Below are 17,432 nucleotides of genomic sequence, written 5' to 3'. Positions count from 1 at the left end.
ACTTTCAGAGCAACAGACCTGCTTAGGGCTCAACAGGCTTCCTGAATGTTGTCGCTAGCAGTATATTTAGACACTTTTTTGCACTCCATCCGCCAGAGTTAGCTTGTTTGCTGTATGTTAGGAAGAGGTGTAAGACAGTCCAAAAATACTGGTACACATGAACAACTGAATTTGAGCGTATGGGTATATTTTCTGTTTGAGAACACTACAAAAGAGTCTCTGTCTATGGGGCTGCTCCAGACTTTATACCCTATCACCTCACTGGTGTGAAACTTAATTCTCTGGTTTCCGGCTTTCGGAGAGAGTAGCTCATGTTCACAAATATTAACGAAACTTTCTTAGACCATGGAAATAACATATTGGAATTCTTAATTTACATGGTGTTGCAGCCTGTTCTCACTCCCAACTTGTCAAATACTGCTAATTTGTTAGTGATCTCCGTGTCATAGACTGACGCACAGATGCACAATTAATGGCAGTATGATATGCAGTAGGGGCATCAGTTGTAGATGCAGAGGCAACAACCCAACTTGTCAAATACCGCTGCTTTGTGAGTGGACATTGGCATCAGATACAGGCGCACAGAGGCACCCTTCATGGTGGTATGATTCGTATTGGTCGGCAGCAGTTTGTAATGCTGCTGGCAACTACGTAACATTAACAGCAACAATGTGCACATAAGGAGAGCAGGAGGAGTGGTGGATGGGTCAAACAAACTTTGGACTTTCACCTGGGAGCTTGCTGTTCAGTTCCTGTGTGAATTTTATGCCAAACCATGTCTTTTTTTCCTGAACCTTACCATATGCTTTTGTTGCCTAAATCTAAGGAAATGAACCTAAAAAGGAAGTGTTTTACCTACGTGGTAAGTTTATTTTGAAAAAGACTGTATGTAACCAATGGACGCTAGTCTGCATTGTGTTGATATGAAGAGGCCCAGACCGTGGATATCTTTGGAGGCGATCTCCGTTTACTCCTGACAATTCTGACAGCAAGAGGGGAAAACAAAATCCTCGGTCAATTACTACCACATATCTTGAGCCCCCATGGAGTACAACAGCAAAAGGACGGCCATGTTACATTCAATTCAGTACAATAAAAACCCACACAACATACCTGACAGCAAGAGGTAAAAACAAAATTCCATTAATTACAACCACATAATTCGAAACCCTACACAAATTAAGTGACACAGGAATATGTCAGCATATTATACAATAAGTTTAGGCTAAAAGAACTTTAAAAACAGCTTAACAGCGCTATACCACAGAAAGTACTACGAGAGCAATGTCACTTACCTCTCCCATGGAGTACAACAGCATACCCCTTTCTAGGTGAGGTATCCCCAAAGGTGAACATAGGGGTACAGAAATTGAGTATCAGACATTCAGCATATTGACTATGGAGGCCTAAGCATGTCAGGTAATAACAACTGAAACAAATTTTGTGTAATTATAATACTTAATATCACAAATATACATTTGACTTTGTTACAGATATTACTGCTGTATAACTGACCCTGTTACATGTTAAAAGCAGAAACTGTGCATTTCCTGTGAAAACAGAAGTTTATTTTGAAAAGAGATGATGCACGTAGTAAGTGTACATTGACACGCCATCCATGAGTGTCCAAAACAGACACAGGAGGGTACCTAGCAAGTCATATTTTGACGTGCATGTACACTGACAAAGCGCCGGTATTTGATGAGTTGAGATGAGAATGTTTGGCGTTCCCCTTTAATTGTTGGTGGAGATTCTCCAGCGTCATAACATTAAGACTTATCCCCACAAGCTGCTCCTCCAAATGATGAATGTCCATGTGGATTCAGATAATTCCATCGCAGATTCATCAAGTGAGTTTCAAAAACAGATTAAATGTTATTAAACTTTGCCAGAAATGATGATGAAATTCCCCATGATGTTGACTTTTTCTATTTTCCGAGGTGTCATATGATGAATTGCCCCAAGAGCATCGGAGTCCTACTAAACAACATCTGGCTTGTTATCCATCCAGGCCAAAACTACTGACAAAAAAAAGACAAGAAACACATTTTTAAGAGATTCTACAGGAAAGTGTTGGGGTAGGGTATATAATTTACAAAAAGGTTCAAGAAAGAATTCCTGCATCGCAAACATGCATCATCATATTAATGTTAAAGATGTACCACCAATGTTTCTCTCTCCATCTGTTCTGTCAGAAGGTATGAATAAACCCCCTAAAAACCACAGTACTTGGATTTCTGAACACAAGCGGTAACATTTTAGGGAAAGCAATCATGAATAAATAAGCAAATGATTGGTTTTGCACTCCAGAGTTAAAAGAATGAATATCAGAGATGACAGAGGATTACACGGAGCCCAAACAGCAGTTTCCCATTTCCTTTTTCCTGATATTAAATTGATGACTTTTGTTTCACACCTGGGACCACGTCTAATAAACCGGGACCAAACCAAGCATGCAATTCGTGTGCTGATCTATAGTCTCAGGGGCAGAGCGTGTAGTGGAGGCCGTCCTGAATAGACCATTCACGCTGCTGCTGTTGCCATGGATTCACAGACCAAGGAAACGCAAGACTCAGACACAAACAGAGAAGCCATGTGTGTCACGATAAAAAGAGCAGCCTTTGGACTCTTCTGCAAGGATGTCACACAGGCCCGCTGAAGCTGAGATTAGCCTCAGGCTCCATGCAAAATAAAGGGGCAGCACTGGTGGTTCTGCAGCCTTTGCCCTTGTCTTTCCTTATAGACTCCCCAACCACATGCCCCCATCTCTCTTTGCATTTCAGCTCCTGCAGCCCATCGAGGAGTCAAGTGAGGTCCACAGAAGAGCAGCCATGCTTGGACTTGAGATATGTGCAGCAAATGGGATCACGCGTACAAAAAGGTAACTGTCTCCTTTACAGATATTTGACCGTTAGTACACTCCAGTGCTTTGGCAAGGATTTAGGCACAGATGGGAGCTCCGTGTCTTCCTGTGGCTGGGAGGATCCCATCAGGGATGACTGAGAGGGACTGACACTTGGATCCGGAACCAGGATTGAAAAGTCCCATAAAAGCCCTATTGGCTCTTCTCTTCTTTTCTCTCTCTTTCTCTCTATCATTCACTCTGCTCCACGTTACAGAGGCAAAGGTTAGAGGAATGAACATACTGTGTACACACTCATTTTCTGTTGTTTCTCTCTGTCTTTTAAAAGGTTCACCCTCAGTGCTGGATCTAGCACATTTGGTGCCCTTGGCAGGCTTCCCCTGGTGTCCAGCATTAAAATAAATGAAAATAAATAAATAAATAAAAACAACTTATTATTATCATTATTAGTCTACATATTTTTTTTAAACCCTAATGCAACACAAACACTTCCTCTTGTTTTTTATTTTAATATTCTGCACTTACACACCTCACCATTTCCCTTATGTTTTATTTATTTTTTACATAGGAAAAAACAAACAAAAAGAAAATTGGTGCCCCATTTAAATAAATAAATAAATAACAATTACCATAATTTATTTATTTTTTTGATAATCCACATAATCTTTATTTATTGTATTTATTACTAACAAGAGCTAATGACAAATCAGCACAAATAAACAGCTTAGCCAACAAACTATGACTATAAATAACAAACAATAAGAGAATACAATGTGTGTGTAAATTTGCAGATTTCGTCTTCTTGTTTTTGTACTGTGTGGCCCCTGGGTGGCATCCTATGCAGCTACCTGTCACCTACAGGAAGATCCACCACTATTCACGTTCACCGAACTCCCTCCAATTATTGTCACACTCACTGTCATATGAGGATGGTAAAACCACCCTATTGTCAACTTAGAAATATTTAATCTGACTTGAACTGTAACAGACAGGCTAAATAATGCCCTCACAAACCATCATGGGTCATTGGGTTTTCATTTCATTTTCACAAACTCACTGTTGTAGCCTAACCTTTGAATGTCAGCAGAAGGGAAGTTACTAATTGACTGTGTGTGAGCCTTTGCACCTAACAGGCAGGAGGATGAGTAGTTTTAACTGGCTACAAATACCAGTCAGAGGAGGGACCAATAAAGACAGATCATTTTGACGTAAGGTCTGAAGAGTGAATGGCTCAAAGTTGGGACCAGTGTCTTTGAATTGTATCCATGGGTCAGCTGCCTTCTTTGTGGTAAATACAACGATTCAACTTCTTCATTATCCTTTTTTAAAATGTTGTCAGTGTTTGCAGTCATCAATCAGGTGCAATGTCTGTACATACTAAACTGTGCAATACTTCCTACATGCAATAATGTGAATTCAGCCATTCAGCCTGTCTATTTATTAGCCTATATTTTGCTTATTTTTACAGCTTACTTGTCATATTGCTCTGTGTTTTTTTCTGATGCACACTTGTTATAATGCTTCTTGTTTTACACTTTCACCTTGGCTCCTGTAACAATGCAAATGTCCCCACTGTGGGACTTATAAAGGATTATCTTAACATTATCTTACAAAATGCACAACAATTATAGAAGCAGTAGTTGGCAATGAAAATCTTGGACCTCCCTTTGACAATGCTTATTAAATGTGCAAAAAGAAAAGAAACGCATGCAAATAAAAGCACAATAGGCATGTAAGACATAAAATAATGCAAGTTAAAACATAGGGCTACAATATAAACAGAAATAAAATTAAAAATAAAGCAATTTACACATGCAGTAGAGAGTTCAAACCTGTTTCCTCCCCAACATAAACCCATACTTATAGGTTTTGACTTGGCTTATCTTATCAGAAATTTTAAAACATTATCAAGTTTCAGCAAATACATTCCCATTTGTGATTCAAATTATGTGTAATTTCAATAAAATGCTGTTTTCAGTGCACACATATTTGATTTGGAATTTGTTGCCATCTAGTGGACTGAGGTCTCAATTAAACATTGTTGGAGACAGTTTCAATATGTTGTGTTGCTTCTATTCTCATGTTCACATGGGTAACAACTATATGTTTTTGATGCATTTTAATGGGGAACAACAGAAGCCCCCTAAAAATGAATGTCCATACTTCACAGTGATATCACCAAACAGAGTAATGCTATTTTCTGACAATGGAATATTCTGGACATGCTGCAGTGCCACCTGTTGAGCATCTGACCAAATCCATGTATACAGCACTTGCCTAAAAGCACCTGAATATTTGCCTTGCTCAAATCTGGCAATGCCAGTGTGACTCTGCACAAATTTACCCTGAATTGCAGCAAAAGTATCATCTCTCCAAAGAAAACCTTTTTGTTCACATACTCTCATTGCCCAAGTTCATAGGAGACACACAAGCGGGTGAGAGGTCATGCACTGTGGTTTTGTGTCATTACAACTTGCATCACTCAGAAATGATTAGTAAGTAAAGACAAAAGTTTAGAGCATATTTTCCATTGCGCATGTTAAAAAAAAGGGGCAAGGGATGTGAGCGCATAATGAATACATATAAGTTGATAGCAATGCTGTCATGTGGATGGTTTATTGGAATTTTAGCACACAGAAAAGCTCACTGGAATTGCCCGTGTTTATGTATTATCATTATCTGTAGCTCATATGAACATCAGATGGGTAGTTTGGATTTTTTAAATGGGGTTGTATGAGGTACTTATGTATAGTCAGTGTATAGAAGCAGGAGTGCTGATATGGAAGTTAAGCAATGTGTTGCTGTGGATGGGGGCAGCAGCAAAATGTATCTAAACCACCTAAAAAAAAGTCAAATTTTCTAATTTTTTGGCTTGCTGAACATGGGAGCTGCTGGTCTACCGTGGACTCTATCTACCGTTTGTTAGTGTGTGTTATTATGTGACTTTGGTGACTCTGAACTAACCCTTCTGAACACCAAAGACGTTAAAAACACAATCAAAATAACTGATCGAGGCAGGACTAGAGCAGCAGCTTCTGTGTTCAATGATGTTAAATTACTGTTTTTCTCAATGGAGTCTGGCTTTGAAGAGAGTGATTTGTCGGTTTCATTTCCCCATCGAAAAGTGCTGTCTGATGTTAAAGTAAAGCAGTGAAAACAATCTAAATATAGTGTACACTTGAATTGATTCTGATTTTTTTAGGTAGCTAAAATACATTTTGTTGCTGACCCCATTCACAGCAGTACATTGCTTAGCCCCCGTGTCGGGCTCGAGCCTGCTTCTCCAAACTGTAGGCGTGTTGATTGACATCTACTGTAGGTAATACACTGTCTATGGATAAGTACCTCATATGACCCCACTTGAAAAGATCCGAACTATCCCTTTAAAAATGCTGGATGTCATCACTTTAACCTCAGAATATTTTATCCAGAGAAATCCAATCATCTTAGAAAATGCTGGAAAAATACAGTGACATCATAAAAATTTGAACCCAGTTATAAACCTCCCATCTCCATTACTGTGTCTCTAAGTGTTGTCTGGCTTCCTGGAACCCTTCAAGGGAAATAGATATGACCATGAATAATGCTTTGCTTTCTCATCTCCCTCCTTCTCTCTGTATTTCCAGTCAATCAGTTGTTAGTCATTGCTCACCATCAGCATTATTCCCTCTGCCGCCAAACCACATATCACTGTTATTTTTATTGGAATGTTGGTGTGTTTGTGCAACTTGTCACCAGGCTTTGGCCTTGACACTGACAGTCAGTCTTGGCTGTAATCCTGATGGGAACAGGGCACAGATATAGAACGCACACATGCATAGATAGTTCTCACTTTAACAGAATAACAAGATAAAATTCAGACAGACAGTTAGGGAGTGATCTCGTTATGGCTTTTGTACTATCAGTCCATGGTACAATGCGAAGCGGTTGTTACACATAATCACGTGTGCTCAAAATTTCACATACAGTTTAAACATTAAGCCCGCTGTCCCTCTAAGGGAGGAGTCTCTCTGTGGTCAGAATAAATGTTTGTGCGTACAGTACTCCCACTGTTTCATCTCTCTGTGTCAGTGACTGCTGCCCAGATGGGAAAGAGACACAACATGAAAGCAAGCACAGGTAATGAATTCAAACCTTTAAACGTTTCTTCATCTTTGTTAGTCAGCTATCTTGTCTAGGTTGTCTGTATATATTATCTTTGTACTGTGCTGCATGTAGGCTCAAACCTAGATCTGAGTTAACTATTTGTCTAATGAGAGATAGATGTTAAACAGTACACTTGATTACTATACCTTGCCCTGTGGAACAAATTCAATCTATGTGTTTGGGTAGTGCTTCCAAGATTGAAAAAAAAATGATACATTCGAACTGTGATCATTCAAAATTCTCGACCATCAAGCTTCAGCAGCTTGTCTTAGTGTGTCTATAGAGGGCCGCTATGCTGTAGGACATTAAATAAAAGCTTTATGGTGGGTAAAAAGCAAACAGTGACCCATTAGCTGCACTGAAGTGCCTCTGGTATGAGCTATTCAGGAAAGGAGCTGCTTAGCCATGTAGATGTGAGAGATGCATTTCATCTGGGAGCAGAGTTACTAAGTGCCTTATGTTATTGTAACAGTTTGTTTTTATTTGACACTGTGTCAGAGAGACAAGGGCTCAGTGTCGCTGACATGCTGAACCAAACAGATAAGCAGTGACAGTTAAATGTGTCAACTACAGTCTCCTGAGACCTGCAAGAAAATTGATTTAATTTACATAATTTAAAGGTCCAGTGTGTAGGATTTAATGAAATATAATAAGTATGTTTTCTTTAGCGTACAATCACCTGACAATAACAATCATTGTGTTTTTGTTACCTTAGAATGAGCCGTTCATATCTACGTAGGGAGCCGGTTCTCATCTACTGAGATCACCACAATGATTCTACAGTAGCCCAGAGGAAAACTAATTTCAAAGTTGGACTAATACACCCAGATAAAGCAATCGGGAGTCAAATTCCTCCTGCATGTATACAGTCAAACGGACCCGAACTGGTCTAGGCGCTCTACGCATGCTCCACAGTTTTTGCCCCAGGCTTTGACCCGGAAGTCGAATATCATTAAATGCATAACAGAGGAAGAGAAGAAAGAGAAAAAGTAAAGTGTACAGCACGTACAAAATGTACAGAGCCATAAAGTTGTCCACCATGGTACCAGTTTGCTGCTAGCTAACTGTAGTTAACTACTTTGTGGATTGTTTGGTCTGTGATGTAATAGGGAAACTGGAAAAATGTCCAATACTAACTAGCTGTAAGGGGGCATATCGCCACCCATCATAGCGGAGTCATACATACTTTGGTCAATAAATTAGGTCCCCTCCCATGTTTGTATACTGGGACAAGGACAGTGATCCAATTAAATGGCCTAGTTGAGCTAGACTAAACTGTGCATGTAAACGTAGTGACTGGCTCTAGATCAGGGTCATTTGTGTTAGTTAGCAGTCCCTCCATGATGTGGATAATTTGGCTTCCAGGCAAAACCTTATTTCATGTCTGGATCTTAAGTTAAAGAGAAAAAAGGTGAGCACACGTTAGCAGGTGCTGGGCTAGCGACCTATCTACAACGAGAGAAACGGATGAGGATGATACGGCTCCCCTTAAAAACTTTCTGAACAATGGACATTGAAGGAATTCTAACCAGCAGATGTTTCAGCTGGTTGCAATCTGCAATCCTCACCACTAGATGCCACTAAATCCCCCTAAACCTTTCACGCTGTTCCTTTATGTAATTAGGATGTAAGAAACCTATCACAAAGATTTATTTTTCTCAAAAAATGTATTTATTAATGTTTTTATAACAGATTCCTTCACTTGTCTCCCTTGCTTCCATTAAAGCCCAGGATGTCCTTTGTACAGTACATCAGTACTCAAGTAGACTGCTAGACTGCATGCATGGCGTTTAAATAAAGGCCTCACTGTCATGTCCCTCACAGAGGACAAATATGAATTACTGGGTCTCAGGAGGGTAGAAATGTTTTATTCCTTCTAATGGCCATAAAGAGCCATTATTTTATTTCTATTGAACCCTGATTTGTCCTGGACAGGCTGGCTGAGCATACACAAGCCCTGTTGACAGTTTTTTTTATAGAATGATATCAATCAATAAATATTATAAGGTGCAGGGAGGTAGGAGTGTTCTGATTATCTGGAGACATCACCGATTATTCTATGAGACTGTTGCCCTGATAGAAAAGACAGATTTTCCTAGATCAGCTCTCGTTCAAGGCTGCTGCAGGCTAAGCACAGGTCACAGTACCAGAGCAGCAAGGACGAGATAAATAAGTGCCACTAGTTATTACTTCACTCAGACAGGCAAGGCTGACCAACATTATCATATAGATTGCAGCAAGTGTTATAATTATCACCAGTAATGAGCCTGAGAGCAGAAAGGGAGTGTATCCAGATCTGAGAGCAAAGTTGCTTCAACAGTCCTCTTTCTGCAGCTCAGAGAAAAGCTGCTTCTGTGTCTATACAACAAGCCAAGCCTGTGACACTCTCAAAATTAAATGATCAGAGCAGAAATATATCTATATTACTGTAATGTTGTATTCTTTTCATTTAGTCGAAATTCAATAACAGTACACGCAACTTGAGCTGTAATTTCTAACACGATAGACACACAAAAGACAATCTAATCTACATATATGTAAACAGGACAGGGCCCAAAACGAATCCCTGTGGAACAACACTTAAGAAGGAATAAAAAATAATGAATAAATGGTGCAATTATTGAGACAATCATAACATTTCATGTAAGAGGGATGTTTTTTTTTCAATCCATGAGGTGTCATGGACTAACAGTTACACTGTTTGTGAAGATTTAAAGGAGCAGTTTAAGATTTGGGAGGATTTTGTGGCATCTCGCAGTAAGGAATGCAGAATGCAAACTGCCAAAACTGGTTGGAAATCCTTCATAGTTCAAGTGATTTTTACTGGGAACCAAATTATCCACAGAGGTCTCATCCTCTCCAAAACAAATGGACCAGGTGGTTAAAGCCAGTATAAACACTGAATAAAACAGTTAAACATGAAAAATCAATGTTTTTCAGACATGGTTTTGCCTGTCTCCAAAGAGCGTGCATGCTCACCTTTTTTCTCTGATAACGTAATTTGTGCTCACCTTATTTTCTGATCCAGATGTTCAGGAGGTTTTTAGCGGGAGCTGAATTATCTGCAGAGGTCACTTCCTTCCCAAAACAAACGGACCAGTTGATTTAAACAGTTAAAAACACTGAATAAGGCAATTCACATTTAAAACCCACTGTTTTCTGATGCTGCTCATCGTGGAGGGGCTGCTAACTACAGTGGCCAACATGAAAACGTGAATTGCTATATCTATCAGTTGTTCGGTTTGTCCATTCTGGGCTACTGTAGAAACATGGTAGTGCAATGTGGTGATCTCCGTGGACGAGGACCCGCTCCCTATCTAGATATAAAAAGCTCATGCTAGGGTAACTAAAACACAACAGTTCTTATTTTCAGGTGATGTACACAAAAAAATATACTAATTATATTTTAGTCCATTTCTGACAGTATATCTCCCTATATCTTACACACTGGACCTTTAATTGTATTTTCCCGAAAATATTACGGTCTCAGTTGTCCTGATGCAATAATCCACTTAAAAACAAATGATTTATTTGAAATTGCCGATTGACTGACTGATAGTTTATGTGCCAGGTGCTGCCAAGTTTCCATTCTATATCAGTCATTAGTTGGACATTTGCACCTTTAAGGTGTTTAATGTCGTTTGATAACCTCTCCCTTTAAGAGAGGGCAAAGACTAAAGATAATTACATAAAGTCAAACCCTGTTTTATGATCCCTCAGCTGAGAGGTTAAAGTCAACACATTGGTGATCCAAGGCACAAAAACAAGTCTTACTGTTAAGCTGATGCCTCACAGTTTAGACAGAACCACGCAGACGTTCACAGAGCTGTAAGTTCAAACTAATATTACATCAAGGGATTAACAGTTTATGATCATGTCTGATTAGTGCTGGTATGCTGTAAAATTTAATGCAAAGGATGTGTGGTATCAATGGTGAAAATGAATTCTATGTCATGTATTTTGGTAAATAAATGCAGAAATGTGTGAATATTGAATTTCACTATGTGAATGTTGTGCTGCTAACGATGTTAAATTCATTTGATATCTGTTTTTCAAGGTGTGGTGGAAATCATAGGGTTGACAGAGTAAGTTTGCTTTTTATCTAAATGTTTGCACCAGTGTTCATACATTCTTAAATACCCTCATTATGTCAGTATCAGTTCAAACTTAAACATTGACACTGCATTGATGATCAAGCACAGCATAGAACAGAGTTGGACCTGACCACACTACAGTTTATACAGCCTAGCAGAAATTATATAGATGTAATTGGCATGTTGACTTTTGAAACATAGTAATCTCATCCACAAAAGGACCTTTTTTATATCAATTACTCACAGCGTGTTATCTTGAATTCGTGAGGAGACTTTAACAAACTCTCACACAACTCACACACAGTACACACAGTACTTCCCAAACACATGCATTTTCATTAAGATGTCACAATTTTCAGCACAGTCTCATGCACGGCAAAGTATGTTCAAGTACACTCAGGGTATGCTACTGTAAGTTGGAAGTATTTCATATTGCATTTTTTTGTGAAAATGCATGTGTTTGGAAAAATATACAGAGCCTGACTGGAAAAATGAGACATGGATGTTACTACACGAGCTGTGTGAGAGCTTTTAAACAGATATTTTGATATAGTTTTGCTCTTGTTAATTGTGGTTCCCAATTACCTTATTTCAATTAAAAGCCCAGGCTATTATTTGCTGAAATCACTGAAATCAACATGTGTATATTTGGGACAGACCTCTATATGGGACAGGCCTTTAATTCCTTTTACACATAACTGTTGCTCAGCAAAGATCAGGAGATAATATCAAAATGTCTATTTAATCTAATCCAGCCTGTGGCCCTTTGCTGTATGTCATCCCCCCTCTCTCTCTCTCCCCCCTTCACGCTTACCTGTCCTGTCCATTAAAGGCAAAATAGCCAAAAAATATCTAAAAAAAAAAAAAAAGTCTATTTAAACCATTATGAATATTGCTTGAATAAAAATGACGCTTTAGACAATATATCAGTAATCAATCATTCGATTTAGCTCCGACAGACTAAGCGTCACGGAGAAAGGGTTAGGAAAGGGCATACTGACACAACACCACTTTATCCTGTTAAAACAATAATATTCCTTTACGAATTCAGCATAACACATGGTGAGCTACTGGTATACAAATTGTCATTTTGCAGGTCACGTATTTTGCTAAGACTTTGGGCCCCAGATAAGGCCCACTTTTCACAGACAAATGTTGATGGTGTCGTCATAACAGATGAGGTTGTGCAACTGATCTTGAAATTGTAATTGATGCAATTAATTGAGTGCTTTCATTAAAATTTCGAGAAACATATACGTTTCTTGTTCCTTCATCTGCTTGAGCAAGAACAGATTTAGAGGGTCATAAAGAAAAGGGAAATTGTGTTCTTTACTTTGCTTTGTTTTGTTGTTCAGTACACCTACCAGTTTATGAGATTTAATATTCAACAGTTTGTAATTAAACCTTGAGTCAAATGTTTTCCTTTCACCCTTTGCAGAAAATTTACATTTAATCCGAAAGAGGGAATAGACAACCCAGTGATGGTGATCACAGAAGGTATCTTGCATACACATTTATAATTGTTTTCTTTGTAAACTCTGCTCTGAGAAGGTACGACAGCGCTTTTCTGTCTCTTCCTGGCTCAGACTTTGTGTCAACGCCCAGCCCTCGTCTGTGTGTCCTTAAACGGGAGGAAGGGGAGTCCTATGCCTTCCATCTGCGGGTGGAGAGGGGGTGCCAGGGTCATGTAATCAGAAATGTAGTGTCAGGAGGCATAGCGGCGTGCAGTGGCCTTAAAGATGGAGACAGGCTTCTGGAAGTCAACAACTGCTATGTTGATGATGTCCCTCACCCTGAGGTAAGATGAGCTTCATACATTATTCAACTCACAGACGCCTCTCCAAAGGACTGAGAGGATTTTAACTTGAACCATTTCCTTTTTATGAATCAGGTGGCTAAGATGATAAAGCAAAGTGGACACCAGTTATGTTTATTAGTGTTGGATGGTGAGGAGTATGAGCAGGCCATGTCCCGAGGTCAAGACCTCCGAGGTCTGGCCAGAGGGAAGGGCTGCAAACAACCCAGACTCTGCCACATTACCAGGGATCCTGTCTCAGGTCTGGGCATCAACTTCACACCCATAGAAGGTAACACTACTCCTGGTAATCACAACAAGTCCAAGGTTCAAGATTAGATATCTAATGGAGGGGCGTTGAGCTGAATTCTTTGCAGTGGTATTCAGTTGCTCCTCCTGTTTCTGCTTTGCAGGAGGGAAAGGTCGCTTCTCTGTGAACCTGGTTAAAGGAGGTGCTGCTGAAAAGGCTGGGGTGTGTAAGGGAGATCACCTGGTGTGGATGAATGGTGCAGCAGTGTCCGATCTCACACACTCTGCACTCAGCAGAATGGTACAAAGTTTGCCTGTTTTATTATAAGCATTTTTTTAAAAGTTACGTCACGACAATTTGGCCCCATTTTATCGTGCTGTTGTTTATTTCAAACCTTTTGAAACTTGTATGGCCTACAAAAGAGGTTTTCAATTACAATATTGACAGCCCAGTCGCAAGTAGAAAATGTTGGCATTATACATTGTGCAAGCCATGAATACATTACATTCGCACGTTTCATACGCACCACATCAAAGTTTCAAAGGTGACATGGTATATGAGCTGATCTGTCATCAGAAGATGGAGGGAGTGTCACTAGGTAAGAGGCCATGTTGCAGACCAATGTTCAAGATCAACAAACAGCAAAACTAATTGTGTTTTAGCGAGTCATTGATGTGTCTCCAGCGGCTTTTTAGTCCAAGATGTGGGTGTTTTGTAGCGATCTGTCGATTTTTCTTTCCCAGTGGCTCTAAACATACGTGTTTTGTAGCGACTCATCTGTATTTCCAACGTCTTTCTAGGCTCCAAATGTGGATATTTTGTATCAACCTGTCATCAACCTTTAGGTTCTCAACGTGGGTGTTCTGTAGTGACCAGTCAGTGTTTTTCCACCGGATCTTAGGTTCTAAATGTGGGTGTTTTTTACAGTAGCCACGCATCTGTTTCCCCAATAGCTGTTTAGGCTCCAAATGTTGGCGTTTTGTAGCAATCCTTCAGTGTTTTTCCAGCGTGTTTTTTGGCTCTAAACATGGGTGCTTTGTCGCAACCTGTCATTTTTTCCCCAGCGGCTTTTGAGGCTGTAAACATGGGTGTTTTGTAATGATCCATCAGTTTTTTTTCCAGCAAACTGTCAACGGCGGTAGTAACATTGCTTTTTTTTCTGCTGGGTTTGTGCTCCCCAACATGAACTGTTTCTTACCATAACCAAGTGGTTTTGTGCCTAATCCTAACCCTAACATTAACCACAGCATTCAATGTATTTGCTACATAATGCCATGCAAATGTAATGTATCCGTGGTTTTCAGTAATGTACAATGCCAGCATTTTCTTCTGGTGTCTGGGTTGAGATTGAAGTCATCATGTACAGCCTTTTTGTAGCAGTAATAAATAATGTTTTGCTGCAGATGAAAAAATGTGGCGATCACATCACCATCCTGGTGATTGACAGTGAAAGTGAGAAGAACTACATGCAACAAAGGATGCCCATCCTGCCCGCCATGGCTGTTCCACATAACCTGCCTTACAGAGCCAAAAAACTGCACCTGGTGTCTGGGCCTGAGGGCTACGGCTTCCTCCTTCGACTGGAGAAGGCGCCATCAGGACGCACATGTGAGAGGACAAAACGAGTGTTAAATAACCACATGCATTCTAGACTTTAGTCCTTCACTTAAATATCTGTGCATTTTATTTCCAATTAATAGTTCATGTTCTGCGTGAGATGGACAGAGGCAGTCCAGCAGAGAGGGCAGGTATGAAGGACGGAGAGCTGCTGCTGGAGGTCAACGGGGAGTCTGTGGAGTCACTGAAGCATGAGGAGATTGTGGACAGAGTGAGACTGAGTGGACGACAGATTTCCTTCACCACCATCACTCAGCAGGGGCTGGAGTTTTACACCCGGGTGGGCATCACTTACCAAATACATGTCTTTTCCAAAATGCAAATGTTTTTTTTATATTTCCAATGGTGCTCTCTGTAACTTGGTCCAAGCCTTGTTTTATCTTTAAAAGCAAAAATTAAGAAATAAAAATATGCATCATAAATCTATATGGAAGCGATATCTAAAAATAATTCAGATAGTTCTTACAGTTTCTTTTCTTATTCTTGTATCTGTAGTTGGGTCTATCCCCTCTTCTATTCTGTGAGGATGGTTCTGTTGAGAGAGAAAAGGAAAGCAGCAGATCAGCCTCTGCAACAGAGCAGTCACCACAAAAGGAAATGGATGGCTCCTGCAAGCCCAGATGCTGCTCTCTCCAAAAAGGCCCTTTGGGGTTTGGCTTTAACCTGGGCTGCGTCCCACAGTGTTCTGGGACCTTCATCAGCCAGGTGGGGATGAAATATGGCATAGCACTGATAAACAGGTTCACAATGTCCTGATTTCAACCTTTGTTCAAAATCTTTGGGGAGTTTATAAACTGCACATTTTTGGAAAGCTTTTCAACGTTTCTGTGGCGGCCATCTTGGACTTTCAAAATGGCTACCACCCATAACCTGTTTTTAGCTGGATCCCTCATGATAAATCAAATTGGTTCGAAGATTAGTACTTGCATATTTTCCAAGCCAAGGAAACAAATGGGACCATTTACATTTACCTGAATGGCTAATGTCAAACACAATAAGTTATTTAGCGGTCATCAGCTGAGAACTCGCTAAGACACATTGGGAGCTGAGATTACTGAGGCAAGAAGAACAAAATGATTATTATTATTTTGACAAATGTGGTGTTAGATTTTGCTTTTCCCCCCTTGTAGGTGGCTTTTGGAGGCCCTGGGCAGAGTGCAGGGCTACTTGTGGGTGACGTGGTGATGGAAGTCAATGGACAAAATGTGGAGGAGAAGTACCTGGAGGATGTGATTTTGCTTGTGAAGGAAGGAGGACATTATCTTTCCTTAGTAGTCATGGATAAGACTGGCTACAACAAGCTGAAGCAGCATGACACACCTACTAGAGATATCTCTGACAGTGAGGTAAAAAAAATCCTTTAAAAGATTATATCCATTACATAATCTGTCAACACATTCATCAGTTAATCAGTGACCACAATATGTTCTTGTTTGTGTCTCAGCAGGAGGAAGATAGTTATGAGATATCGTCTTTGTGAGCGGCAAAGACACTCAAACAATACTGAAAACATTCCTTCCCCGTCCTAACTACTGAAGAGACTTCAAACTGAGCTGAACAAGACAAACTTGCCTGTTGGTATTATCTTATTGGACAGTATTGCCTTAATCTAGTCCTGGGGTTTCACAAAGGATCCAAAACATCAGATAACATAAGCTAATAATGAAACTGGAACAGTGTCAGCTGTATAAATGACAAAGAAATGTTGTAATGTGTGTTTGTGTATGATATAAAAACGTATTTTGGTATTGTGTTATACATGTCATGATGTCGAACATTTAGCCAACGACAATATGATCTCAATCAGATTAAATACAGAATCAATAAAATCGTCAGTGTCTGAAAGAACCATAATTTCACATTGTACTGATATGAAAAGAAACCAGGCACGTGAAGATTGGCAGGCTGAGCAGCTGAGTTTCGATGGTGATTATCAGTTGTGTGATTGATTACTCGGATCTTTATAGTATCAGAGTTACACAACGTGACATTCAAATCATGCATTAGTAATTTGACATAAGTTAAATTGTGGTCGTGACTGCTTTCACTGTACAGTTTTTGAGAAATTAAAAAAGTTAAGTGAATTTTTTTATAAGAACTTAATTTTTAGTTAGTTTTCATCAACAATACAATTGATTGAACAATTACATAAACATAAGAAGAAAACAACAGACATCCACTCTAATGTGTATATATAGAAAAAAAATATAAAAAAGGAATAAAAGAACAGTAATAACTATTGTCCACTCCACATTATAATCACACAGATAAAGTACAGATGCCAAATTTGCTCTACATATTATGACATATAATGTATGTGTGTGATATGTAAAGTGAAATTTAGACAGGATTCCATTGTTTTGTTCAAGTCAAATTTAATGTGATTTTATTGTGCAGTTTTTGAGAAATTTAAAATAAAAGCCAGCTCAGATGACGTAACACATCCATAGTTTACTCATATTTATTGATTACAGTCCCCATCTGATTTTGCTGGATGTGGGACAGCTATATAGTATGATGCTGGGTTTTATTTTTTTTTGTAAATGATTTTTTATTAATTTTCTTATGTAACAGCACATAGCAGAGTACATAGGTAAATATTAATAACAAAGGGGGTGGGGGAGGCATGGGGGGACATAAAACAACAACGAAAGAAAGTAAAAAAAA

The 17,432-nt window shown here is 39.4% G+C and overlaps 1 protein-coding gene across 2 annotated transcripts; it reads left to right on the top strand.

Annotated features, from left to right (window-relative positions):
- Positions 1 to 4,051: 4,051 nt before the first annotated feature.
- Positions 4,052 to 16,518, top strand: pdzd3b (PDZ domain containing 3b). Of its 2 annotated transcripts, none has more exons than XM_049592532.1 (12): positions 4,052 to 4,151; positions 6,935 to 6,982; positions 11,067 to 11,094; positions 12,542 to 12,600; positions 12,690 to 12,901; positions 12,995 to 13,190; positions 13,312 to 13,448; positions 14,552 to 14,756; positions 14,849 to 15,045; positions 15,261 to 15,470; positions 15,896 to 16,111; positions 16,210 to 16,518. In XM_049592532.1, the coding sequence occupies exons 2-12, from the start codon at positions 6,949 to 6,951 to the stop codon at positions 16,243 to 16,245; spliced, it is 1,530 nt and encodes a 509-aa protein (XP_049448489.1). In that variant the 5' UTR covers positions 4,052 to 4,151; positions 6,935 to 6,948; the 3' UTR covers positions 16,246 to 16,518. The 2 variants fall into 2 exon arrangements, with proteins under 2 accessions (XP_049448489.1, XP_049448490.1); XM_049592533.1 differs by having other exon boundaries at positions 4,057 to 4,151; positions 16,213 to 16,518.
- Positions 16,519 to 17,432: the final 914 nt, after the last annotated feature.

The sequence above is a fragment of the Epinephelus fuscoguttatus genome, linkage group LG12, assembly GCF_011397635.1.
Source record: "Epinephelus fuscoguttatus linkage group LG12, E.fuscoguttatus.final_Chr_v1".
NCBI lineage: Eukaryota > Metazoa > Chordata > Actinopteri > Perciformes > Serranidae > Epinephelus > Epinephelus fuscoguttatus.
This window is presented reverse-complemented; position numbering and strand designations above follow the sequence as displayed.

Excerpts from the sequence above, each read along its gene's own strand:
- pdzd3b (XM_049592532.1), top strand. The coding sequence starts at position 6,949 with ATGGGAAAGAGACACAACATGAAAGCAAGCACAG. Across the intron at positions 13,191-13,311 it reads CAACTTCACACCCATAGAAG|GAGGGAAAGGTCGCTTCTCT; the intron begins GTAACACTACTC and ends TCTGCTTTGCAG. Across the intron at positions 16,112-16,209 it reads GAGATATCTCTGACAGTGAG|CAGGAGGAAGATAGTTATGA; the intron begins GTAAAAAAAATC and ends TTTGTGTCTCAG.